The sequence below is a fragment of the Scophthalmus maximus genome, chromosome 17, assembly GCF_022379125.1.
Source record: "Scophthalmus maximus strain ysfricsl-2021 chromosome 17, ASM2237912v1, whole genome shotgun sequence".
NCBI lineage: Eukaryota > Metazoa > Chordata > Actinopteri > Pleuronectiformes > Scophthalmidae > Scophthalmus > Scophthalmus maximus.
In genome coordinates, this window is record NC_061531.1 from 5,700,130 (window position 1) to 5,728,003 (window position 27,874).

General features: G+C 43.9%; 1 protein-coding gene across 4 annotated transcripts; it reads left to right on the forward strand.

Annotated features, from left to right (window-relative positions):
* Window positions 1-460: 460 nt before the first annotated feature.
* On the forward strand, window positions 461-27,808 carry grb2b (growth factor receptor-bound protein 2b). Of its 4 annotated transcripts, none has more exons than XM_035614832.2 (6): window positions 461-674; window positions 2,006-2,277; window positions 19,002-19,099; window positions 23,414-23,536; window positions 24,047-24,215; window positions 25,526-27,808. In XM_035614832.2, the coding sequence occupies exons 2-6, from the start codon at window positions 2,200-2,202 to the stop codon at window positions 25,718-25,720; spliced, it is 663 nt and encodes a 220-aa protein (XP_035470725.1). In that variant the 5' UTR covers window positions 461-674; window positions 2,006-2,199; the 3' UTR covers window positions 25,721-27,808. The 4 variants fall into 4 exon arrangements, with proteins under 4 accessions (XP_035470725.1, XP_035470727.1, XP_035470726.1 ...); XM_035614834.2 differs by having other exon boundaries at window positions 465-674; window positions 25,529-27,808; XM_035614833.2 differs by lacking the exon at window positions 461-674 and adding an exon at window positions 852-1,004.
* The last annotated feature ends 66 nt before the right edge of the window (window positions 27,809-27,874 follow it).

Sequence of the window (27,874 nt, forward strand, 5' to 3'; positions counted from 1 at the left end):
GATGGAGGGAGGGAGGGATAGCTGGATGGATAGATGGACAGATGGAGGGAGGGAGGGAGGGAGGGATAGCTGGATGGATAGATGGACAGATAGAGGGAGGGAGGGAGGGAGGGACAGGTGGATGGACAGATCGATGGAGGGAGGGAGGGAGGGAGGGATAGGTGGATGGATAGATGGATAGATGGAGGGAGGGAGGGAGGGATAGCTGGATGGATAGATGGACAGATAGATGGAGGGAGGGAGGGAGGGAGGGAGGGAGGGACAGGAGGATGGACAGATAGATGGAGGGAGGGAGGGATAGCTGGATGGATAGATGGACAGATAGATGGAGGGAGGGACAGACAGACAGACAGACAGATGGCTGCAGGGGACAGTAGCAGCCGTGCGGAGGGTTTGACAGACGAGCGCAGCAGACTGACAGGGAGGAGCTCCAGTCACAACAGCGGGCGGAGCAGGACCCGCCCAGCGCCGTGGAAGGAAGCGGAAATGAACGTCGCGGACCCTTTATGCTAGTAGCTAGATTTTTCGGCTCGCAGGACGGGGTGTAAGCGACACCACCACCGCACAAGCGCACGGCTTCGTCGCCTCTCCAGAGGAAACACGGAGTGGATAGTCACACGAGAGGTGTTTTCGTTTGTCACGGTGGCAGCATCGGAACGGAGTACCTTCGAGCGGTGAGTTCTTTTCCTCCACCCCCCCCCCCCCCCCCCCCCCCCGACGCCTTTCTCTCCCTCTGCACAAAAGTTGAGCGCCGCTTCCCTTTCCGCGACGCAGGCTAGTCAAGTTCAGCAGCGTTAGCTTGGTGCTAGCTGCGCCGCCGAGCTAGCACCAACAGCTCGCGCTGTGGAAAAAAAGAGAAGAAGAAGAGGAGGTGGAGGAGGAGGAGGAGGTGGTGGTGGTGTTTTCTTCCCTTTTCACATTTGCCAACGTGAAGCCAGCTAGCAGGCCGCGCGCGTCCCGCACACATCTGGCGCTCGTCCGAGGCTGGCCGCTCGCTCTCCGGGGTGAGTGTCGCCGTCCGCCCGCCCGCCGCGGCTCCAGATCGTTGGCTCGAGTTTGATACCGTTCGCTCGTGCGCCGCGGCGAGTGTCCGCGGACTCGCTAGCCCGGCGTGCTAGCTCCCTGCGCCCCCCGCGGAACACTGGGCGCAGTCCGCTGGCTGGAACGGGATCGATCGTCTCCCTCTCGAGCTCGCGTGAAATCGGCGAAATGGAGCGCGACGCACAAGCGACGCGTTGAGATCACGACGTTATATTCCGAGTCATGGGATGCTGGTGAACAAAGTGGAGTTGTTGCTCTGCCCCCGTCCCCCCCGTCGGACCTCAGCTTCCCCTTTCAATTGCGCCGTCGTTACTTCTGCTGTCACCGCTGCGCTCGTTCGCTGTTGTCTGCTCGCTCGCGGCAGCGCGGGCGACCACGGGGGGTTCGGGGGTCGATCGTGTCAACTGCGGTCGACGTGCTTCGACTGTCATGAATCGATCGTCGTTGCTACGAGGCGATCGGAGTTTGCTGTCACCTGGGCGGCTGTCAGATTGAATTGGCCTTAGTGGTCGCCGACTGGGACTTAGTGTGAACCCATCAGAGCTGCGCGGTTGCATGTTAGCAAACAACTTAATGGGATAACGTGGCTTTAGCCGTTTAACTTCGGCAACTGCAGGTTGAGCCACTGTATCGCTGTCAGCTTCTGCCTAAGCAGCCCGCGGGCTTATGCAGCCTACCTCCGCTCGGACCAGGTGGTCGGTGCTCGGTTGTCAAGGGAGTCCCTAGCAACTGTGGATGATCGCAGTGGACTTTCTTCTTCGAGGGCCTGTGATGAATGTTGCCCCCCAGCCCCTGCAGACCACAATCCCCCTGTCCACACACATTAGCCATTGGAGATCACCACGAGCACCCTTGTGTTCTATTTTGGATGTTGGGTCCTTCTCTGGTTTTGAAAAATTATCTTCACACCTCAAGGGGAAAGAATTTTTTCGTGATTTGTCATCTCGCTGTGTCTCGTTCGCAGGTGCCACACTGTGACCTGTATGTGAGGTCGAAGCCCTAAAGGAACGGGTCATAGACGGGAGGAGAGACTCGGGAGCAAAAGCGTCTGGCCACAGAAGCCTGGATACGTGTTTTTATTTTTTATTCGGGCCCCCCCCCACCCCCCGCAACCAGCCACTACAACCGGCAGTTTCTCACAGCGAGCGACAGAGGACCATGGAGGCCATCGCCAAGTACGATTTCAAAGCAACCGCCGACGACGAGCTTAGTTTCAAGCGTGGAGAAGTCCTAAAAGTAAGTGACATCTGCCCGGTCGTTCGGTGTCGGGGCTTGTCTGCCTTACTCATAATTATGAAACACCTGGAAATATTTTCTTGCTGTTGGTCAATTTCCTGTGTGAAAAGAAAGTGTCATCAACAACAGTTGCAGCTTTAACCAGTTATGTTATGTTTATTAAAATATTATCTATAGTATCTACACCAAAATAAAGCAACAGCAGTAAGTCTATATCTGACACTGAGATCAGAATTTTATTTTTCAGTTGTTTTAACAACGTCATAAACTGGCCTGATGTACTTCTTAACATTCAACTCACATTAAAAATGGTAGACCAGTCAACTTGGACTATACCTTAAAATTCGAAACACACTGCCGCATAATGTTAAGATGGAAATTAATTGTGGAATTGGAACAACTTCATTTAAGGCCTGGATGCCGTGACCCATCGTAAGATTGCAATTTGTTCTACAGGAGCAAACCTAGTGCCACGCTGCAGAAGGCACACTCAAATTTTAAAAAAAAAAGGGGCACAAACTGCCAGGTTGTTGTTTGGATTTGGCTCCATTATGAACAGTCCCAGACTCGTCAATATACTCAGGCATGAGAAGCTTATTCAAAGCCTCACTTTCCTGTCGCACGGAAAGCGTTTCTGTCATTCTCTGACCCCGGAGAGGAAGCTAAGAAGTTAGAAAGTACATAGTACTGCGATTTTTCTCTGCACAATGATACTCTCTGGATGTAAATGCAATCATCATAATCCCCCTTGTTTTGAATTATGCTCGTGAAGGGCTGGGTGTAAAGGCGAGCGTGTTTTTGAGGAAAATGACACTACTTGGATTAAAACATCCTTTTGCTAATGCACAACTTTGAACTATTTATTATGACCATGACTGTATAGCTATAGTGTTGAATGGAACAAGAGAGTGTTAGCATAATAGCACAACTGTTGCTTCTCATAATGGAGTAGTGTGGATGTTTGCATAAATAAATATAGTTGTGTGTGTGTGTGTGTGTGTGTGTGTGTGTGTGGGGGTGGGTGGGCGGGCGGGCGGGCGGGCGGTTCTGTCAGGGGATGAGTGCTGCCCCCCCAATAAGAGATTTCAGAAGGGAGTTTTGAAAAGACTTCTTATCTCAGGGGGGGGGGGGGGGCCCAGAGGGAGCAAGAGAAAGTAGGCTCAGGAAACACTGAGCTAAATATGAGTTTTATTAAATTTGCATATGAAAAAAGAAAGTACTGTACTTTCCCCCTGATTTCGGTGGCCAGCTCCCTTGATGGAAAAAATCTCAAGCTCCTTACCAGATGGCAGAGTTCCAGGCCTGGATACTAATGGGAAATACCACAGATTCTTTTTTCTTCTTCCCTAATTGACATCATTAGAGAAGAGATGTGCCTTTTAGTGCCTGTGTAATTTAGACTTAATTGAATATTATCTTTGCCATGTGTTAAAAGCCTAAATCATATTTTTTAGTTCCTCGTATGTTCAGCATGTTGTTGCTCTCATTTTTTGATTTGTTTCCTTCCTCGCAAAATGCTTTTAGCACAGAGCTCAGTTCCTCAGGCCCACTGCGTGTCTGGCTGCATAGAAAACAAAAAGGAAGGTGTGAAGTGAAACAACTCTTCTTCATTCTTCAGATTCAGTCATGTGTGAAGAGCTACTTTGACACCATGCCTGAGGTTCAATCTAAGCTTCACTAATCAATGCAATATAATGAATTGCATGTTGTGATATTAAAATATTTGGATTTATAAGTTTGGACACGCTGCTCGCCCATTTTTAGTTTGAAAACTCCAGGGTTGTGTTGTAGTCTGGAAGGGCAAAAACTGAGACGTTTGGAAATGATGACACAGTCACCCGCATTCACTTCCTGATTGGTTCCTATCATTCATCACCCAACTACCAGCGCTGAAGGCAAAACGTTGTAAATACTTACTTAAAGTACTAGTTGCACCTCGTCCTTGGTCCAAGAGAAGAAATTCGTGCTCTAACCTTTCGCCATTGGTGTTTCTCATTCGTAGTATTTTCTTTAACTAAGTTACCAACTGCAGAGTAGACAATCTGCTTCCTTTTTAAACCGGCACGCGCATGCTCAGTGCACACGAATGCATTTCAGATGTGTTGGTACAGATGGGGATTAACACTGACACAGTGCCAAAAAGCATGTGTGGACGCAGACGGAGATCGTTTCAGCCAGTCTGACCGTCTCCGGATGTGATCAGACCTTTACTTCGAGCTGTCCACTTGAGATTGGATCTCCAGAAACTGATGTTAATACTAGGGCCTATCAGAAAGTGCCAACTTGAGCCGGAATACCATGTTAACAGACACAGTTAACGCCACTCTATAAAAACATGTCTGACTTTGGTGGCCACCATTGCTACACAAAGTGGCTTTAAATTTAAATGAAGATACTCATTTATCTACGCCCAACATATTGGACCAAGCCAGAGGGTTGAATAGTGTTGGTGAACAATCTTAAAAGCTACAAAATGCTCTCCAGGTTATTTCTGCCCAGAGAATGAATCTGAGACGGGGAAGGAAAGCCTGCATCAGTGTTGCCTCAAGCACCGTCCACATTTCATCTGAATCATTTGTTGGCTGCTTTGCCCATAGGACTAGTTCACTTATTTTAGACTGAAGTAGCATGATGTTTGTCAGAGACCATCCCCCTCTCCATTTCTTTCATCTTCTTTATCTTGTTTTCCTCTTTTATCCCTCTTCGCAGGAGTCGTTCATTAGTCTCGAGTCTGAATCCCCCCCCAGGTAATTTTTCTGAGAAACAGGATGGAACAAGCTCCTGACATTCACTGAAACGTACAGCTACACCGGTGGAAGCAAATTAAATGTTATTTTAAGTGGCACTTTAAGGTTGCAGTTGGAAGTCATTTTTCTTTGGTTGGTAACGGTTGCTTTCATGTATCACCGGGACCAGAAGAAAATGGTAAATTTGCAGCAACTTAACAAAAAAAAAACAATTTTTGTGTAATTTTAGTGTTAAGTTTAAAATGTCCTGGTTTCCAAAGAACTGAAAATCAGGTAATGCAATTTCAGCATAAACGTTCGCCTGGCGTTTTGACTGCACTACCTTTGTGGCTGCTAAAAATATTTTTCAGCTTGTTTCCTGTCTTGTTTAGTACACGTAAGTGCAAAAAAAAAAAACCTCATCAATTTGTTTTCTCTTGCTGTTCTGCTTCTTTTTTTTTAGATCAGTTGGATACATATTTATTACATAACAAAACTAAATTCTCTTTCTGTTGGACAACATTATCCATGAAAAAAGAACTAACAGGCACCGTTTCAGTTTATTGGTGATGTACATGTTTCCCTTAACCCTTAAAAACGATATACTTTTATAAATGATGGAGGGATGGAGTGATCAAGGTTTTTTTTACCAAATGCTGAACAACATGCGATACACAAGCTTTTGGAGTCGTACATCTGAAAGAGACCTTTTCTGAGGTTGAGCGTGTTCCTTGCAGCTCCTTTGCCTCCATCACCAGTGTTATCTGTCTGCTGATACTAATACTAAACAGCTCTGCTCTTAGGACAAAGGGTCCCTCTCATGAGAGGGCAGGCCCGTGTTAAGTCTTTGCTTGTATGTAGCATCCTTAACTTCTCACTATTTCCAGTGTCACTAGGAGATGGCCGCTGTGTCGCTGACATACAGGGCAATCTGTGTGGTTTCATTCACATTGTCGCCATCGCACTCACGAATGCCTACAATACGGGAATAATAATCCATTGGGTAAATGCAGATGAAAAGGAAAACCAGTGTGGCCTGGCGCTGAACACTGTTGTCAGACTATGTGGGAATTATGATGCAGTACAGTTATAGAGTTTGAGTGACTCAGTAGAACTGGCTGTGTTCAAGGCCAAATATTCTGCACCGCCAGTTCTGGCTTAAAGCCACACAGCTACTGCTTTTCAGAAGGGGCCTTTTTTTATACAATCATTTATCTAGTGGTCTGCCAGTAAGGGAATGAAAAGGCCATGAAATCCTGTTGTCATATATTACATAGATGTATATGTGTGTGTGTCACATGAGAACCAGAACTCCAATAAATGAGTTCACTGTATTGATGCTAAGTCTTTGATTGTTTTTTTCGAAACTTGTGCCCATTTTTTAGCTTGTGCTAATTCTGCTTTACTTCTGGTCAGATGTCCCCGAGACTTTTGGTAATCAGGTTCCACACCTGTCAGACGTCCCTGTGACTCACGCAGCTCGTTGACCAGACAAGCGTCCCCTCTAATTTGCAGCCCTGAGTCATGCGCCAACATTTAGTGCTCTCGTTTTGCCAGTTCACGGTTAGTGCAGCACACGGTCACATTCATCGCAGAGACTCCGGTCCCGCCTCAAGTCTTCCTTCACATGACAGATGCCGATAATGTCAGAGCCACTTAAGTTTCACGCAATGTATGTTCTGTTATAATCGGGTGAGTACCTTTTTTTATACACATTGCTCCTACTTCTTATCTGTTGGTGGCACACGGAGCTGCAACCCAGCTTCCTGTTTTATCTTTACAACTGGTTCCAAGCTGTTTAACTGCTTCGACTTCACAAAGATTTGTGTTTTTTTTGAGTCTTAAAATTTTAAGTCGGCTGGTGAGAACGTTTGACGCTATTGAAGTGTAGAACTTTCAGTATAGGTGCGTGGGACCGTGACAAATTTGCATGGCGCAGGCCAGTTTTGTTTCACTATGTGATTTCCCATCATACATGGGCAAAAAAGGAGAAGGTGCAACTGATGGTATATAGATATAGTCCATTTACTGTATATCTAAGTGGTCTTATTACAGACCTCATCGTTGCCGAGAGTAGCGTTATATTAAAATAGTCTGTTTTCAAAGCTATTTCTATATTTTCCTCTTTCTGCAGTTTCTGTCCATCCACGTGACTGATGACCAGCCCAGTGTATGCCACAGTGGATTAGCCCAGACTTATTTAGCTCCTCTTCTGTGTCTGAGAGCACATCCAGAGGTGAAGCAGCAGGCATGTAGAGGCCACAGTCGAGGGGGGTCATTGCCCTGAGCACTGTGCACTTGTTCTCATTTCCTCCTTCAATAAATAAAGATTAACAGCCCTGCTAGCCGACAGAATTAGCTCCCATCAGCAGATCTTTGAACTCTGACCATGTAGCTTCATGTAAGGTCCGCCTCTCCACCTCGCCACTTTTGCTAACTGTTGTCTGCAGATTCAAGGCATTCGCCATTTAAACTCTGCTCAAGTGTTCGCCATGTCAATATTAAACAGCAGCCATTAATGAAATAGTAAGCCTACTTTCATAAATGTGAGATTTAAGTCACCCCTAGGACATGAATGAGAGCGTAACAATAGATCAGCGATAGAGCAAGGCCTTTGTGGGGAACATTAAGCCACCCTGTGGTCATTATGGGTTGCAAAGGGGGAGATGTAAGCTTTTATTACACTGAGAAATTAAAAAGAAATATATATCTCTGAGACAAAACAAAGAATGAAGTCACATTTGAAAGATTCTAAAAAGATCTACGATTCACCTTGTACGGTAAATTTGAGCAAGCTGGGCCAGTGGTTTGAGGTAACGAGTGGAAAATTAAAACATGGTGAAAACACTGTCATATCCTGGGAAATATTAGAAATTGAATGCTGCAGAGTGGTTGACGGGTATTTTAGCAGACTAAACAAATTTTTGACATTCTTGGCTAATTGGGGCCAGTTTGAGTTAACTAGATAAAGGTATTTTTCCAAATGAAATTTACTTGTTCAGCTATGATTTTTCCACCTTTTCTGGATGCTCACGTTACAGCATTTAACACTGACAGTTTTTCGACTGAATGTGGAAAAAGTTCACAAGTCTTTGAGAAAGACAGGATTGTAGAAATCACCCATTCCTGCGGCCTCCAAACCTCATGGAGGCCAGAGTCAACTCTGGCCTGAGCATCTGCGGTAAAGTTGTCTGTTCTGAACCAGCATTAGTGTGTCTGTGTATGTGTGCTTACATTAACGCGTTTTCACATCCTGTTTGACGTGTCTTCCAACCCCCGGCAACTTCCTGTGTCTCTCCACAGCAAACTCCAGCAGCACAGAGTCATGCGTCTACCGCACTACAGCACTGATCGTACACAGTCGAGCACGAGCACGGCCCTTCCTCACACAGACGTTTAGAAATTCTCTTCACCAAGAACGAAAAAAATTTTAATGGTGACAGACGTCTTGTCTCTAGTGTTATAGAGGAGGACAAAGCTTTTAGCCCGTTACTATGACACTTTCTCCGAAGGCCCACCACCCCTCCCCTGATTAATGGCTCCCTCATCGCCTATAAGTGCCTGGGGTATTGATTTCCCTTACCCATCCACTTGACCATTGACGAGAGGAAGAGTTGTATCAGCGCTTCCTTCTGATGCTTGAACGTCTTAAATCTCAACAAACTCATAAGGCGTCATTAGAGTCCGAGCTCCAAATCCAGCTTTATGATTCATTTCCTTTCCTTTCCAAACACTGGAAGTTTAAGTCAGCAGTGGTTTTCCGTGGATTTCTTGGCCGATTCTGTGAAGAAACTGAGGAGTCAATAAATCGCTGCTTGGTTGCTCATCGTGCTTTTTTGGGGGGGGGGATAAAGTTGAGACTCAACCTACTTATGCTGCCAAAGGCCTCGTTGGAGCTCACTGGAGTCCAAGAGACTGCGTGTGTTCACTTCACATTTGCATAGGAGCAGACTATTTTGTAATTAAGTGTTGAATCTCTGGAGAGGAAGCACATATAAGTAAAGTGTTACTCGTGTAATTAAAACTGTGTGACCTTGTTAATTTAAGAAAACCTTTTTTCTGGAGGTTCACTATGAAATGTAGCTATTGGACATATGATCCACAATACTCTATTTGCTTGGAAATGCAGTGGTTAATTATTACTTTATATACCGCAAATGTATTAGATTCACCAGAAGTGTAACATTTAAGATCTTTCAAAACCGCTAGCACGTTGCTAATGAGACTTTATCAACTTTGCCACAAAATATTGTAGCCCATAAACCCTCAAGCAAAACCAATTGTTCATTTTTACATAACCTGTACTTGATATTTATTAGTAAAACAGCAGTAGCCAAAAAAGATGAGGGTAAAGAGTGGTCTTCAGAATAGCAGGCGGTCACCATTTTTCTGCTCGTGACATCACTACCTGTTGTTTGCAAGAGCCAATGGAAGATGGAACTGCAAATATTGCCTCAGCTTAGTAATGGAGCGAAGTGTGTTTGCAATAACCATTTCTCCCCTCTCTCCCCCCTTTCGGAACTGGCTTATTTTGTGTCTATGAATTTGAAGAAACCGTTCCAAGTCAACATATGGCAGCAGGACTCGCTGGCTGACACGGAGTTGTCCCAGGAACTACACACTCTGTCCTAATAGCTGGCCAGCTGGGCGAGGTTTAACATGTCAGCACTCACGCCTGGGCTGAGGCTGTAGTCGAAGCCCTTTCTCTTGAATTGATACACTCAGAGAGTGTCTGTACTCGGGCCTTAGTACAGGTGGTACTAAGGCACTTCACGGGATCATGTAGTCGACAGGAAGCCGTGTCTGAAAGCACACTGGTTCACTCAATCATAACGCCCCACGGTATATAATAAACAATAAATAGTGTGATCTGTTGTGATCACCAAATTTATCATACCATCATAGTTTTGTGTCACAACTGACACGTTTACTGCTTGTGATTTTCAAATCTGTAAAATTAGGCACTTTGCATTGAAGTATTGTCAGTATGAGTTAGTGCGCGCACTACATTATTAGTTCTAGTGTTGGAAAGTTTTGAGGGCACTACACTGTATGTTGCATATATTTCTCACACTGCCCATTTTAGCAAGGGTTTCCAAACAGGTTGACAGATTGTAAATATAATGTACTGTATGGTAAATGAGGAGTGATTGTAGACGTTGCCTTTTTTTTTAATCATCACTCTGGTAAAGCAATGTTATTTCTTTAAAATGTTTTATATGAATAATGATCTCAAAGAACGCCATGGCTTTATAGCTTTACGTAAACGTTTTAGCTTTTGATAACCTTGTTGGAAGACGTGGTTTTTCTGTCGACCACCTGATGCACACATTTCCAGTCTGGCAGTTTTCAAACTGCTGCCCTAGATACAGATTACAACGGTGAGAGCAGTGTCGATGGTGCTCACAAGTCTTTTGTCGTCATTCAAACACAAGACCATATATTTATACATATCCCTAAGGATGGAGGCACCACAGACGCACACTAATTCTGGAATTTACTGCAGGGAGTTAGGACAGCTCGGTTGTCTTTGATCACCCCCCCCCCCCGGACATAAACGTCCCCATTGATGTCACGCAGACATACTCCCATGTCATGTCCATGTGTCTTTCCCAGTCAAAAAAAAAACAGCATCTGGACAAAGAGGAAATCTTTCATAATTCTTGTTCAAAGAAAGAATATTTTTTTAGTGGCAGGTACATCTAACCAGAACAAAAAAAAAGCTGTGTACCGTGGGAATGAAAAGACTGCTTTCCCTTTCAGTGGATTGATGGCGCATCACAAAAAGGCATTTATCGAGCCAGCTACCGTGGAGATGGAGGACGGTGCACTCAGTGCAGAATAAAACATAGCTACTGTGGCTGCTCTGAAAAAGAGATGCCCTCATTTTATGTTATTTGCCCCTCAGGAGTTTTCCTAAGCCGATCACAAGGAGTGTGATTCTTCAGTGGCTCTCTGTCTTCTCTCCTTTTGCTCTCTCCCTCCTTCATTCTTTCACAGCTTCTGTCACTTTCTCTCGCTTTTGCTATTAGCCTCTTGATTTGTCATATGTCACTGTTTGTCTTGTTTTTTTGCTTTTTTTCACCTATTCCCATGCTCCATCTGCTTCTTCTCTCACTGCTCTGACTCTCTGTAGAGTAAGAGTGTTGAGTCAGACAGCTGTAATTAGGCCTCACTCCTTCTCATCCTCCCCATCTCTCCCTGCTGATGTGCCATGAAGACACTGACGGCTGTATTTAAACCAAAAGTTATCATTCCCTCTCTTGTGGCTTTACTTTTCCTCTCTTCTCTGCTTCAGATCCCACTCAGCACAGCATATGAGGCGAAGATAGTCCAAAGGTTGCCTGATTTGGCTAATGAGTAATACATTATGAATACATGGTTGATAAAGCCCTAATGGTCTATATTGCATGACATGATTGAGCCTCCACTTTTGGCCCACGCAGTCACCATACCTTCTACTGTTGGGAGTTGTCCACTTGGCTGGTTTGGCTGCTGGGTTTTTCATCTTCTCTGGCATTTTGATTTAGTGTTCAGGTCTCTGTTTTCGCCAACTACAGGGTACCTTTCAGATCGCCTCTTGGCCTTATCATCTCGATACATCAGTCCAAAGGCTTGTTGGAGACTTCATACAATCCTCACTCTATTTGCATTTCTTGATTGATCTTCGGTACCACTTGCTAAAAAGTCAGTCCATTGAAATGTGTAACTCGACTTTTTACAGCTGTAAGTATGTAACAGTGATTCCCTTACAAGTTTGAAACACAGGCGAGTCTCAAATACATCCAATAGTATAGAACGGTTCAAGTGTTTTAAAATTTTTGTACAGAAAATACAAAGTTCACCATTCGGTTGCGTTTACACCTCCGACAATGGGGTTGTTGTTGTTTCTGTATAATCGCAGCTTTTTAAACCACTTGGTCATCCTCTGCTGGGTGTCCGACACCGTCCCTGGATCGGAAGTGTTATGCCATTACAGCTTTACGTACCATAGAAGAGAGGCTCCCAGTGTGGTCGTGGCCGTGAGCGTTATTTTAATTACAAGAGTGTTACAAGCTTTAATTTGCTAGAATCCAGTGTAATCTCCTCTGTTCGTCTGCGTCGTTGGTGGCACTCGTCGCCTCCCTGGCTCTGGCCTGTCCTGATCTACGTCTGCAGCCTCCCCGCTGGGAGCAAAGGAGGTCAAACTCATTTTAACGGCTTTTATGGTTTTTCTAACACCGCGATTCTAAACAAAGCAAAAACTAAAAGCAGCCTTGTCTGGGTCTTTACACCATGCACCCCATCACATCACACCCCCAAATCTGCTGTGATGTTTAAATCCGTCTCTCCATATCATCAGTCTTGTGCAGGGGTGGGGAACCTTTTTCTCCATAAAGGGCTATTTCCATTTTTAATAGCATCCTTCAGGGGCAATACTAAATTATTGAACACATCACACTACCCCTCTCTCATGCAATAGCAAATTTCTCTTCGGCCAGACTGATGGTCGGTGACGCTGGTGATGGTTCTCGCAGATGCTTGCTCAAACGAATCCCCACCTTTGGTTAAAGCCACGCGTGGCTTGTAAAGACGGTTTTTCCTCCCTGGAATCAAACTCGCCAGCAATCCAACAAAAAAAATGAGTTGCTTGACGTTATTGCTTATGAGTGTGGCCCGGAGGCTGGAGGTTCAACATAGAGCAACGCAGTTATATATATATATATATATATATATTTATATTTATATTTATTTATTTTTCAGAATTTGTTTGCACCGACATAACCCACCTATTCTAAAAACATGATCCCACAATCTGTCCTATAAACTGTACTGTACAGGGGGTGAATCGCTTTTGTCACCCCTGCTGCCAGTAAGTCAAAATACCAGGCCTCAAATTCCATTCCTGCAGGGAAGCCACACAGTTGGTACTGAGACACACACACACACACACACACACACACACACACACACACACACACACACACACACACACACACACACACACACACACACACACATCTGTGGTGAGGCATGTGCTGGTGCAATCCCACCTGATACCTGCTATATTGTCCGCTAAAGTCTCTGCAGGCCCTGTGGCAGTCTGTCCAGACGCTGCACCATCTTCAAATTCTGAGAACTTAAGAAAACCTTAACTCGGCCAGAGATAGGAGTAGTGTGATCATCATATCGCTGTAGTTGTTCCATTTTTGAGCTGACTATTTTTTAAAGTCTATGTCCTCACATGAACTGAGGACACATTTTATGTTGCCCTGTAAATATGAAGAACCACTTCCTCATGCGATCTTTCTGATTCCGTGGAATGGTTAGTATTTTGTAACACATACCAAAAAAGTGTTCTTTCGGTGCAGGCAAAAATAAAAAAGGTCTTACACATCAATTCTGTGTCGTCCTTCTGTGAGCATCTTCAAATGTTTATTTCCTCTTCATTTTGGACACTGGCTCCTCTTATCAGTTGGTGACTTCGATATATATTTTTTCACATTCACTCTTGCAATTGATAATGAGCTGTGATCCGATTAGATAACCGGGCAGTGTTGGTGTTGTCACGGTTGCCACCTGGTGAGCAAATAAGCAGAAATGGCTCGTTAAGATTGGCCGAGCCAACAAGCTTTTGCATCCGAGGTTCTGATGAAGCTTTAGCCCCTCTATCTTTATATCTGGCTGACCTGCCGCATGCTGAGATTAACTCACACTCCATAATCCCTGCTCCTGATTTATTGCAATCCCGTGTGGACATGTGGTTTATTTTGCATCTTGTTTTTTCTGCCCCTTCTGTCTGTCTCAGTTCACCTCACTTTGTTCCTCCACCTTGGTTTTCATAGGGCGGACATGTGTAAGCCCTTTTGCAGTAATGATTTTTTTGTGAGTATTTCTTTCAACAAACGTATTGTTATCCAAAGATTTTTCCCTGACATGCAGTTTTAGGTAACAAGGAATAGGAAAGTAAGGATTTTAATCTAATCTCTTTACTTACTCCCCATCCAAATTCAAACGGAGACCCAGCAAAAATCTGTTTGCTCGCTCTGCTTTGGTAACAGTCCACATGGTTTAAAGTACTAACTTCAGGATTACTTGATGAACCCTGAAAAAGTCCTTACTTATCAAGTACGGACCCGTCACTAGACGGTGAAAGCAACTGCTGCCCTTCATTCAATCATAATTCCTGTACATCCAAATAACAAAAATCCTTTAACCTGATTATAGGATGCGAGTTGCTGCATTGACTTTTCATTCGAAAAAGAAGAAATCCCATTATGTTGCATCAGTTTCTTTCCCATCTGCTTTCAAATAAATCTCGTGTAAAGACCACATATCTGAGGAAGATTATTAATGACGTGGAAACACACGATCTTGTATAATTTTGTGGTTTTGCAGGGATGCACTGAATCAACAATTGTGGATCTGGGCCCTGGGTCAGTGACAGCCACACATGTCTCTTTTCAAACTTGGCTTTGTGTGTGTGGAAGTGCGATGTCTAATATTTTAGTGTGTTTGTGTGAAAGTGAAAGAAAGGGGGAGGAGGCAGTCTGCAGTGGCAGCTGTGCAGGAGATAATCCCTGGCCTGGACGTTAGCCTCTCAAATACGAACTCTTACAACTATTGTGGCTCAATCAGATTAAAAAGACAAAAAAAATGAGAGAGAGAAAGAGAGAGGGAATGTCTGTCATCCACAGAAGTGCAACAGCACAATGCTGGCTCAGCTTGGAACAAAGAGACGGCGCTCGGTCACACAATGCTGTGGTTGTCTCTTCTCTGTATGGTTCGCAAAAAACTGCCAGCCAAGCAAATATTTTATTTCTGCTTTTCCTCATGGGCCGTCATTCTTTCAGTTGTGAGTGTCATCAGATGACCTCCCCCCGCGCATGAGTTAAAATGTCACTTTGATGACATGTGTAAGCCAGCGGTTTTCAGTTGGCTTTATTTGGTGTATTTTTCTTTGTAGCAGTCCCTATTTAAATATCCAGGCTGAGCGTGTAACCCTTTTCAACAGGCTGAGCAAATAGATGACTCAAATAATAATCATCAACTCGGCGGCCAGGTTGTTGTATAATGACGCATGTTTCTGTCTCGTTTGACATATATGCGGATGATGTTGAACTTGACTCAAAGCAAATGTTTTACATTTTGGGAAATACACTAACTCATTTATTGGAGTAAGGTGAGATGGCAGTTGCATTTTGGAATGGTAAATATAAAGCTACAGCCGGTTAGCTTGGCTTTGTTCAGACACTAGAAACAGGGGGAAGCTGCTAGTAGCCTGGCACAGAAACTTTGAAGAATCGACGCTGGCTGCCTAGCAACTACACGGATACCAGAAATAGTCTGGCACATAATCCGCTGTAAAGCGAGGAATCGTTGTTCTTACGCTCAAGTTTTTGTGCGGATTAAACAAACAAGATGTATCGTGCTGAATGGTCAGAGAGAGCCAGGCCCGCCAGCTGCTGAGAGTGGTGCTAAGCTTCTCAATTGACTTTGCACCACAAAGCAAATAAGCATATTTCACAAAATGTCGGTCTGTAACTGTAAAATGGAAACATCAGTCAAATGGATAATAATCTTTTAAATCAAATGTATGATAGAGTGGGATCAGTAGATCTAATTTCGCTTTGTTTGTTCTGACTATTACCATAATGTAATAAACATTCTTACAGAATAAGCAGTGCAGAAAAGATTAGCATTTTTATTTTTTACATTTTATGTAAACAAAATTATATTAATTGTCTTATTTGATTGTTTTTTGTAGTTATTTATGATGAAGTCCATGATTAAACTGTAAAATATCAAGCCTCAATTACATTTCTTAGTCATAAGAGTTTCATGACAACAATTTCAAACTCTTTGACAATTTATTTATATGAAAGGGGCAATATGTCCATATCCAAAATGTCTTACTATTACTGAAGAGTCAGTTACTCAGACGTCTGCGTCAGTGCTGTTAGCATCAGATACTGTCTCCTCTTCAGACGATGTCAGATTGTTTTTTGGTTTCCTGACAAAGAACATTATTCCACATATTTTCAAGCAGGATCTTTTGTACAGACTGTGATTTATGTTCTGGTAGTTGTGTTTCGGTGATTATTATACTACAATTAATATTATTTATTTTCATCATTTCAACAGGGCTCAACATATGGAGATAGGCTGCCTGGTTGTGCAGCAGTGAAACATTTTCTGTGTCCAGCTTGAATTGACATGTGGAACCACATGATTCCATCTTGTTTGTTTTAATGGATCCTTAAGAGCCTCATCCCATAACAACAACAACAACAACAACAACACAGCAGTGCATGGAAACACCACAGACGTGACCCCAATTTGTCTCATTTAATGTCAGCTGAGTTTTTCAGTGCACTGTAATATGGGAGCTTTATATTTGTCATGAAGCCTAAAACAAAAACTTGAACCCCAAAAAATGCTGGATATTCATATTTCTAATATCTGCATCAGACAAATTAAATAAAAAATAGACTGGGATACACCTAAAATCCAAACAGTGGCCGAATCTCATCGAAAAAAATTCACTAAAGCATCTTAGCAATTCAAATAACGCAGCACCTGCTGTGCTCTATTATTAACTGAACCGTTGTCTCTCTGGCTTCTTCTTAGCAACACTACCACCTACAACACTGTAGATGAGCTCATATTGTCCTCCTGAAGTATTTGTTGTTTTTGCTGGGGTTGGAAGTTGTATAGCCTCGTACGTGTGAAGAAATGTGGATTCTGCATTAGCACTGACTAACTTTGCACCGCACCTTCTCCTTCCACTCAGCACTGCGAAAACAGCCCCGGGGGCTGGCCCGCTGTGCTTGTGAGCCTGATTCCTTGAATCTGTTTGACTCCAGCACACATGGATCGAGCAAATCAGTCACTGGCACCGTCACATGTTGCTCACGACTGTGAGCCCGGGGCGTCGTTTTAGCATCTCCAAATTAGCTGCCCTGTGAGTCAGGAGTAAGTGTCCCACAGCGACATGCACAACTAACATTTAATTCAGACACTCGATCTGTCTCCAACGTAGAATATATAGAGTGTGCATGTAAGGTTAGGAGGAGGCAAAGGGTAGGGGGGGCGGGAGTCATTTGGAGTTCACAGTATTAGTCATACCAAGGCTCTTTTGTGTCTTCTCTTACCTATGGCAGTTGGACAGATTGAGCAAGATGAAGATGGTAAAAGCAAAATTACTGAGTGGCACGATTTATTGTTGGATGGGAATAACCATGAAAACCTTTTAAGGACATTCATGGTCAGAAGATATATTCCACTGATTTTGGCGATCACCTGACATCTCCATCTCTACCATGAAGCTGAAAAATTGTGGTTTTGAGTGAGATGTCTCAACGGCTGTGTGGTTGGGTTGCAAGAATTTTTTGCCTCATTAAAGTTTCCCACAGGATAAATGCTAATGTTATCCTCTGACTTTTCCTCTAGTTCAAAATGTTTTTCAGTGAAATATCTCAAAATCTACCTGATGGACGGCATCTGAGTTTTTAACAGACATTACTGGTTCCAAGACTGGATTAAGTGATCCCCAGACTTTATACAAGCACCATTACGAATTTCACATTTATTTAGAATTTCAAATTATTGAGATATCTTAGTATTGGATGTAGTGCAATGGAATTTGATCCGGACATTTGTGGTCCCAGACGGATACGTCTCATGGATATTTCTGATCCCCTGACCTTTCATCTTGTGCCATCAGCGGACCATGAGCCCGGCGATGTAAGCGGAGACCTGCACGCCGGCAGCCTGCTGGCCACAAGGCCACACAATGATGGAACAGTCTGCCTTTGAGAGCATTTGGTTCTTAAAGGTCGGTTTGGTTTGTCAGCATGCAGCCCAGAGGCTGAGGCCCTTTTGTTTGAATCTTGGCTCAGACAGCGCCACATTGACTTGCATAAACACACTGACTCTATCTGGTTCTTCCATCTCTCTGCGTAACACAGTCTAGCCCCATATCTGCAAGTCTTCGGTGTCACACACACACACACACACACACACACACACACATTGTACATATTTAGGGATGCCTACCCCCACCCCTAGTTACGTTTTTGGTCCAAGGCCCCTCATCCAGTAAGGCGGGTCTTGTGCAGGGTTAGCAGCTGAGGGAGGCCGAGGACAGCTGGCCTTCTCCAGACACGGGGCCAATTGAACAGCTGTCTCAGGGCTGGGCTGGAGGGAAATTATGAATTTCGGATCAGTGGTGGCGATAATTTTATCAAATAGGCTTTGAAATTGGCTGGGTGACTCAGTGCTGGTGCTTCATTTGCCTCTGACTATGACTAGATTTTTGCTGAAAAACAGAAGTGCAATAAGGCGTAACATACTGTAAGGAAGGGTTGTTTCGCTTTTAGAACCCTGACGAGCTCATTTCAAGGCTTTGTGGTAGAAATCTTATATTCCACAGAGTTTTGATGACTTCCAATAAACCAAATACAGAGAAATTCACTGGGTGGAACATTCTTTTTCGAATGGAACAACACTCGTGGGCATTATTTTTACTTGTAAATTGGGCGCTGTGGTGTGAAGGTTGATTTCCTTCAGTTTCATAAGCAGGCTCACACTTGGACAAAGTGGCACATATACTGTTCATATTGACCTGGACACACATGGATGCACCACTTGCCCAACACACCTGCACCATATCTGTACTGTGTCAGACATGAGGCCTGTTGCTCAAAGGTCGCTAAAGGTGCAGAACCTTGTTATTATTTGCTCTCTAACTTGTTAAAATCTTCTGAAGATAAAAGGTTGTGTTTCTTATATTGTATTTGCCTCCCTTTCTCCTCTGCTGTCACTGTTGTTGAAGTTGCCTAATATTTGCCCAGCAGTTCTCCAACATGCAGCACATGCACCTTCTCGAGTCACAGGAAATTAAACCAACTGTCGTAAAGCTAAACATAGGAGGGTGGATGATTTCCCTCTGTTGACATTTGTATGTGGCACTAACCCGAACAACTTATCTTTGTCTCTCTTTGCTGTCAACACCAGGTATTAAATGAAGAGTGTGATCAGAACTGGTACAAGGCGGAGCTAAGTGGAAAAGACGGCTTCATCCCCAAGAATTACATCGAGATGAAAGCCCATCCGTAAGTATTATGCACACAGGTTTCTCACTTCCCTTGTTTTTTACTCTTAGTTTGGACATTTTTGGAGCACATGAAGCACTTAAAGAAAAGGTTTAACATAATGTGTTTTTTCCCTAATAAAGGGTCAAATGAGATATTTCAGAGAGAGTTTTCTGGCCCTGATCCAGATCAGTCAGTTGATATTGGGTATCTACTGATTTCCACTCCCTATATTTATGTTATTTAGATTAAACAGCCCGTGTATCTGACATATTGGAATATCACAGCTGTGGACTTCTTAATCTCATACCTTTATCTTTATGAGCGTCTTGTTCCAAATACTGAAGGCCACGGTTCAAAAATATGATTTGGTCCGCTTGTGTAAATTACTGACACCCCGACGGTGTTGTGGAGCAAAACCACGAGAAAGAAGATGCCTCACTCTGTTGGATTCGTGGGTGAAGAAACACTCTTGGTTGCACAGCGGTGGTACAGAGCGTTGCGTCCTCTCCTTGACCAGGACTGACAGCGGCGTGCAGAGACGGTTGAACCGACAGCAGCCACGCTTAATGGGCAACAGCTGAGGCGATGAACTGTCGCCAACACTTGTTAATGTAACCGACGACAGCGACGTTTAAAAAAATTGATAAAAATGAGAAGCTGCAGCTGAATGTTGACAAATAAAATGTCGCTTTCACTGGCTTATGCAGCAGGATGCTGTACTGTAATAGAGTATAAGCGATATGAACAGTATGAGCCTCTAGGATAAAGTAGTTCTTCTTAGTTGTGAACTCAAAATGTCTGCTCAGTCCGTTTAGACTCAGGATGTCGCCGGTCCAGCAGCTTTGTAGACGGGTCGTCTGGCTCGCGTCGGGCTCAGCCAGCGATCTGCGTGAAATTAAGTGAATTTGCTTTTTTCTCTCCAACCGACAACATAGGTTCAGGGCAGTGACCATTTACAATTCTCACACATCTAATGCGAGTGAAAGAGTCGCACTGTTGAGCCCTGAAGTGTGCTCTTTACATGTCATACAATACATGACTTTCTGCTTCTTCTTTTTTTTTTCTCTTTTCTCTCATTCTCTATTGAAAAAAAAAAAAACTGGGCACCTGAACCATCAGTTTCTCAAGTTGAGTAGGCAAACTACTCCCTCCTGCCCTGTTCACCCTTCCGAGACTTGAGTGTATGCACTTTGCAGTGCCTTGGCACTGTGTGTGTGTTTGTATGCGTTTGTGTGTTAAACCACTTTAGACAACGCCTCGCAAAATCCTTGGAGGACATTACCTCTGGACCTGCGCTCAGTGCCAGATTAGCTCTCTCTTTATTAATGTGCTCGAGGACTCTTGTTCCTAGTTGAGTATTGACCTTACTGCATCATTGTTGTGAAGCTATCCGAAGTTGTTTCGTTTCAAGGGGTTCATTGTACTAGGACCTTTTTATTTCTGCCGTTCATACCAGTATTGCAATAATGCTCACGTGTTTATTGTGGTTATGTGGAATCGATTTTCAGCTTCATCTCCCATAATCATCACAATGTAGGTTGTCATGGGCTTTTATTCAAAGTTCCCATCACATTCGTACAGAATGCGATGCTTTTGACGAATCAGAATTCATGCAGAAGAGCAGCGCTCACACTCATCTTGGCTACCTGTCATCAAACTCGACGAGGGACTTGTTATCGCTGCCTGTGAACTTCACCTCTCCACCTGATGATTACTTTAATACTACTCTCTCATCAGGGATATGGGCTTCATCCCCCTCCCTGCCTCCCACTCATCCCCACCACATCACAGAGGCCAGGAGAGGTCGTGCCGTTTAGCTGATGAAATATCTTCACAAGAAAACAAAAAGATCCTTTAAGGGGCAGGGAAGTAGGTCATTACAAACACTGTGCTTCGTAGCCGGATAACAGTTTATGTATTTCGAAGGCATCATGTCTTTGATGTGTGAAGTATGACTGCGCAAACTTTCCTCCAGGACATAATAGGGTCATTGACTGTGTGTGTTCCCCATAAGCTCTTATCTGTCCAGGCTACAAGCAGACAACGCTCAGCACCTCCCCTCCACTCGAGGCATGAGTGCTTGCTTGTTGATGAGTAAAAAAAAAAAGGGAGGGAAAAAAATGCTGCATCATGTATTTGCTCTCTAACCACCAGAAAGCCAGTGGCTTTTTCAAATGTAGCTGGAACATATAGAACAAACAGAGCAGCAGTGAAATACTTGTTATCAATCAGGCAGCTTCTGATGATAAAACAACGATATTTCCACGTGTCCACGTTAACATGGATGCAGAACGTCAAGTATCTGCTTTTTCATAGTACAAGCTTTTATTGTCCAATTGCATGCCATGCAGGCTTAATTGTCCACTAAGGCCTGATCCATTTCAGTCTTAAGTGATAGTGAGAGGTTATCTAATGTGTAATGTTGACTGTACTGATCAGTTTTGGGTTGTTGTTGTTGTTTTTAAGAAGTGCTCCTTTTGCCAGCCCACCTCTCAGTAGGATCTGTCCGGCCTGTGTTGCTGCGGTAGAAACATCTGGTGCTCTGCTCAGTGATTCAGAGCATGTAGGATTTCGTCTGGACTGAAATAGTGTCTCATTTGATCCTTTCTTGAGAAGAAGGTGGGTTCGCTGTAAAAGTGAACTAACTTGAAGTAAAACCATGCTGTACAGTGAAGGACTAGAAACACTGCTGATGGGAGCCGTGGTTGCAGAGCCGTGTTGTCGGGGACCACACAGTGGCAGATATTAAAGTGTGGCGGCGGAGCTAAAGAAGAGAGGTGCCTCCGTTGTCCTTATACACACTTACCCAATTTAAGTTAAACGCAGCATTTCAATTCTTTTAAAGATGACATGTTATGCCCATATTCAGGTTCATACTTTTAATTTGTGGAAGTTGTGAAAAGGTTTTCACGCTCTTATTTTCCGAAAAGGCATCGGTGTTCTCATACTGCCCATTCCTGCAGCTCCTCTTTTCACCCTCTGTCTACCGCCCCTACCGATAAACCCCAGTCTGGTGTGATTGGTCAACCGCTCTCAAAATGTGTGGGAAATGCCAGGCCCCCTTCACCAGAGAAGTGGAGATTCTCAGGAGACGTGATAATGCGCATTCGAAAGAGCAATGAACGGCCTCGTTCTCATCGCGCTGGTTGGAAAAGTGTCGTCGGCCTCCGACAACCCTCGGTGACGTGGCGTGAGTTTTCCTCTCACCCCCACTGTGGTGACAATGAGGTGCCACCCGACAACCGCAGGCACCTGCACTGCCCAGCAGACACACTCACACACAGACACCGCAGGGCACAGCACAGTCCGGCTCTCCTCTCCTCTCCTCTCCTCTCCTCTCCTCGGGCCCAGCGCCAACTATGCTTCAGTGGCAGATGCTAAAGTTTGTGCGACAATCGAATAAGAGTGGTGCAGCGGCATGAAAGCATTCCACATCACAGGACTTGTGTGTGCGATAGGGAGTGATAGTGCTGTCGTTTCCTTGGCTCCATTAATTGCTCTGCTGTCACTTATCAAACGGGGAAAGAGATTCGCTGTTCTCCCAGGCACGGACACAAAGACGATTATAGTTGGCCATTTCATTATTGATTTTTTTCATTTCGTTTTCTTTCACCTACGTTTAAAAGAGCCAAGATGTCGTCTTTTGGCTGACTGTACTTTTTAATTATTTACACGCCTAAAGAGCTTTTACTGGCTTTGCCTGCCATTTGTCTCTTCCTCTGTCTTCATCACGCTGTCGGGGCGTTTTCTCACCATCATGTATTAGCAGCATTACCCACCTGCAACTAAAAATACACGTGTGCCATTTGAAAGGTGATTATAAAGTTGAAATTTAATGTTGTTTTTTTAATGTACTACTTCACTTTATTCAGACATCATTATTATTATTAATGGACAATGACGCAATCTTCTTCCTGGTTGTTCGTCAGTGCAGCGTCAGAGGATTGTGTAACTTTTTCCTGACTTCCTGGTGAGCACACGGGAGGTTTTAAAGGGCTTTGTGCTACCTAAAGGCCAGTTGGGGTAAATACTCAGTTACATTTAGTTTTGTGTATAATGTAGCCATGACCAAAGTCAAAGGTGCACCCTGCCTCTGTCTCAATGCTCGAGTACAAGAAGCAGCATGCAGGGAAAGTGATAGTCGTGGCACAGCCTAGAAAACGTGTTCACAATGTCCTCAGTAGCATACAAAATGCTGCAGCGTATGTTTTTTTCACCTATTCATTCCCTCGGACGTAACTGTTCATGATAACGCTGGTGATTCTGTAGACTTCCGTCCGATGGCGTCATGTGAACTCTCACCTGTAACCCGTTGCGTTCTCCCCCCTCCAGGTGGTTCTTCGGGAAGATTCCCCGGGCCAAAGCAGAGGAGATGCTCAACAAACAGAGGCACGACGGGGCCTTCCTCATCAGGGAGAGCGAGAGCGCACCGGGGGACTTCTCCCTCTCTGTGAAGTAAGCGGCTGCGCGCCGACGCATCGCACCACGATTCGCACGCAACTATTTTTCCTCTGATTGCGATTCACCGCTATTATCCATACGTCAGAGGACAGTTTCCTCACGAAACAGATCAGGGTTCATATATGTTTCCATACTTGGTGGGTCTGAGTCATCTGCGCCGCCACTTCCCTATTCTTGTGAAGTCTCGGTGCTTCCCTCTGGTGACCAGTTATGATCATTTATGAGTACTGAGCTCATTTCCTCTTATTTTGTGTCTCCTGACCTCCAACAAAAGACGGCTCAGTTCACAGCAGGTTACATGTGAGGTTGGATCTTCATCACCGACCTGCACCGTCCTGATTCCACTTATGCAGCTAGTGTTGAATGTCCCGTGTGTTACTGCCGTGGCTGATTTGACCAGCACTTAATCAGAGACACCTATTTATAAGTGAGGTTCATGTCTGATAGTTGCAGAACTGCGCTCTGCTCACCCTCATACTTTTTCCTCTCTGCGCCCTGCTGCAGGTTTGGAAATGACGTCCAACACTTCAAGGTCCTCCGCGATGGGGCTGGAAAGTATTTCCTATGGGTGGTGAAGTTTAACTCGCTCAACGAGCTGGTGGACTACCACCGCACCACCTCGGTCTCCCGCAATCAGCAGATCTTTCTGCGAGACATAGAGCAAGTCCCCCAGGTAAGAATGACATCTCCAACACTGTACACACTCCAGGAGTTTGACTTTATTTTTTTCCCGAAAAACTTAATGTCACCGGTGGCAGAAAAACTGCAATATAGTCTCTCTAAGATTAAGAACAGAATAGTTAACATATATGAACTACGTAGAGGTGGTGTTTAAACTTAGCAGAACCATACATGCTTGTTCTGATGTTCCCACCCCCTCTAGTCTACATCACTTGTGGGTGAAGTTCTTTATGCTGGAGAACCAGAAAGTGCGTGGTGGTTGTGTCTAACCACACATGTAGAAATGCTCCCTCTCTCTCTGAGTGCAGCTACTCACAATGGTTTCTGGTGGTGGAAAAAGAAAAAAAAGTATGTTTAATCAGGTTGAAACCCTGGAGAGACATTACGCACCTCAAAGTTGTATGTGAAGCAAATACATATACGCTTTGAACAGCAGGTCCTCAGATCCTCTTGAGAAACAAATCTACGAATAACCCAACACCCTGTACTCTCCACACAGTCCTTAGTTCAGGTCACGTTTACATTTATAGTTCATCACGACTTAGGTAAGTATAATTTGAAGGTGCAGCTATAATTCCTGTAAATAGATTCAAGATTCAAGATTCAAGATTCAAAGGTTTTTATTTGTCACGTACTCATACAGGATGCGCAGTGAAATGTTTTTGTGACGTGCTGTACTTCTGTGCTCAAATTCAAAAAATACAATATAAAATATAAAATGCAGTGCAGTGCAATGGAATAGAATAAAATATAATACAATAAAATTCAATGAAGTTTTAGCAGAAGTTATAGTTAGGTTATGGTTAATTTACATTATGGCTAATTTACATGTGCAATAGTTATGAAATGAAAAATCTTATAAATAGATATAAAGTTAAAACAAAATGGCCTCGGTGTTATGTGAAAACACCCTGAGAGAGATTATTATTATTATTCAAAAGGCCGACATAACACAACAACAGAGACAACTGCAAACGAAATTTAACAACAGGACAACTCTTATATTAGGAAAAAAAAAACTAAATGGGAAAAGGCTGCTGAAAAAATAAGTGTAATGTATTGCATTCATCATCAGGAGCCTGATGCAGTGAGATTCCTTTAATCAACTCCACAAAATACCATCCTTCACATATTGAACAAATCTCTTGATTCTCTGAAGTAGAGAATTGGCGACATGAAAGTCAGACTTAGTGTTTCTTTTGCAAGGTCAGATCAGCCGTGACTGTTTCAGAGTCGTGTTTGTTCTGTCCCGGTCTGTTATGAGCAGTAATGTGTCTCGCAACAATCCCCTCTCTCCTCCAGATGGCCCAGCATCCCACGTACGTGCAGGCGCTCTTCGACTTCGACCCGCAGGAGGAAGGAGAGTTGGGCTTCCGACGTGGCGACTTCATCCAGGTGCTGGACAACTCTGACCCCAACTGGTGGAAAGGAGGCTGCCACGGCCAGACGGGCATGTTCCCCCGCAACTATGTCACGCCTCTCAATCGGAACATGTAAACAGTCAGACCATGTCAAAACGAGAACAACAACAACCACAACACGGCAACCATCATCCCCACCACCATCATCATCATTATTATCATCGTTCTTCATCAACCCCCCCCCAAACCACCACCACCACCCCTCCACCCCCTCTTGGCCATTCCACGATAACAGGAGCAGACAGGAAGAACGCAAACAACTGAAAGAGAGAAAAGAGATTAAACAGGAGTAGTGCTGTTGCAGGTGTCGCTGTCCGGGCGGCAGCTGAGCTAAAAATCAACTTTAACTTGTGCTGAGAACGTTCACTGCCCTGGTGAAACGCCTCGGTGAGGATTGAACTGTCCTTGAGGGAAATCTAAATGCAGAGCAACTAAAGTGTTAGTGCACCGACCATGAAGATAACCAAATGATTCTACCGCTCCCACGGCTGCTTCTGTCTCCTCCTAAACTTCTTAACATTCTGCCTTTCTTTTTCTTTTCTTCTTTTGCCGCATGTTGTTTTTAAATCTCCTAAATGAAATGCCTACCGATAAATCCTAACTCTGTTTTAAAGAAGAAAAAAAAGATAAATGAAAAAAATATGAAAAAAGAAGAAATGGTTTAAAAAATGTACAAAAAAAAAGAAGAGATGAAAAAAGAAACGATGCCATCTACAGTACAGCATTTTCCATGTTTAAGTTCATTGGCACGTGAGCATTGTACATCAGCCGTCGGCTGTATAAATAAATCAACTATAGAGAGAATCCATTTTTTAAGAATATATATTATATATTTGTATGTTTGTCTGTTTTACCTCTCATCAAATTGTTTTTTTGTTTTTTTCCACATGTAAATTATCTTCAATCCTTTTGTTAGTCTGGATAAGACCTAGTAGCTCTAGAATGTGCTGAATTGTCAGTCAAGTTTTTCTTCTTCTTTTTTTTTCTTCTTCTCAATCTATCTGAGGGCTCTCGGATAACACAGCATGATATTTAGGGCTCACGAGTTCCATTTGGAAATGTTTCTCTCGTCTTTAACGCAAGTAAAAGTCGAGGTTAATGAGAAGAGACCGATCCCCATCAGGAAGCTACCGTTGACCGAGCAGAGTAGAGCCATGAATGCTGCAAAGAGCTGTCGTATTACAAACCCCGTATGAAGGTGAGCCACCTTTTACAAAAGCCAATGTATTTATTGCAGCCATTTTGACTCGGGCAGTGAATGTAGCTGACTGAGTCCACGGACGTTGACACGAGGGAAGCAAAGGGTCAGAGAACTGAAACTACACAACCACCGCGCAAGGGATTTTTTAAATTTTTTTTAAAAGACGTGCCGAGATGGTCATGTTGTCGATATTCACTTAAAAAGAAAAGAGAGAGAGAGAGTGATGTATGAGGATATGTACAGGTAGCCAACATGCATATTCCAAACACATTCATTACATGCATGCATACGCAGACGCTCGCCTCCTCGCTGCACCCGCACGCCGCCAGGAGGCCGAGTTCTGGATAATCACATCGTGTAACCACCAGTGCAGAACTGCAGCTGGCACAGCAGTCCAGAAAACTGAGAGATTGTCTTTTATGCTCAAAGTTGAGAGATCAGCTTAAATGATGTAAAAGATTTTTATTTTTTTCCTTTTCCTTTTGTATTTTTTTTTTTCTGTGTCCAATGGCGTGTGTTGAAGCACTTTTTTTTTTTTTTTGGTCAAACATTTTATTCCTGGTCCAGTGTGTGTGTGTGTGTGTGTGTGTTTGTGTTATGGTTTCTGTTTTCTTGTTCTCTCTGGATAGTGCCTTTCTCTCTGGTGTTTCAGTGTCTCCGACCTGCTACTTTGAGCCCCCTCCCCTTTTCTCGGGGCTTGCCAGTCCTGCCGTGAGAAACCGTGTACATAATCCAGCAATGACCCCTCCTCCCCCCTTCCCCTTCCCTCCTCCCACATCGACCCGCTTTCACCTTTGTCCTCACCAACGTGGAACTCTCCTTATTTAAGTGTCTCTTGCCTCGTCTTACCTAATGATACAGTTTTGGTTTTTTTGCTCTCTTTTTTTTTTATTTGCATTTGTTTTTTTGTTTTGTTTTTTGTTTTTTGTTTTCAATTAATAAAATGCAATTATTAAAAAAGGAGAATTTTTTTTGGTGGTTTGTGTTTCAGAAGAGACGTACGTCATAGGTCTGGGTGGTTGCAAGTGA

Bases quoted from the DNA above. Each gene is read 5' to 3' on its own strand.
- grb2b (XM_035614832.2), top strand. From the start codon at position 2,200: ATGGAGGCCATCGCCAAGTACGATTTCAAAGCAACCGCCGACGACGAG. The intron at 2,278-19,001 runs GTAAGTGACATC...TGTCAACACCAG, and splicing joins AGCGTGGAGAAGTCCTAAAA to GTATTAAATGAAGAGTGTGA. The intron at 24,216-25,525 runs GTAAGAATGACA...TCTCTCCTCCAG, and splicing joins ACATAGAGCAAGTCCCCCAG to ATGGCCCAGCATCCCACGTA.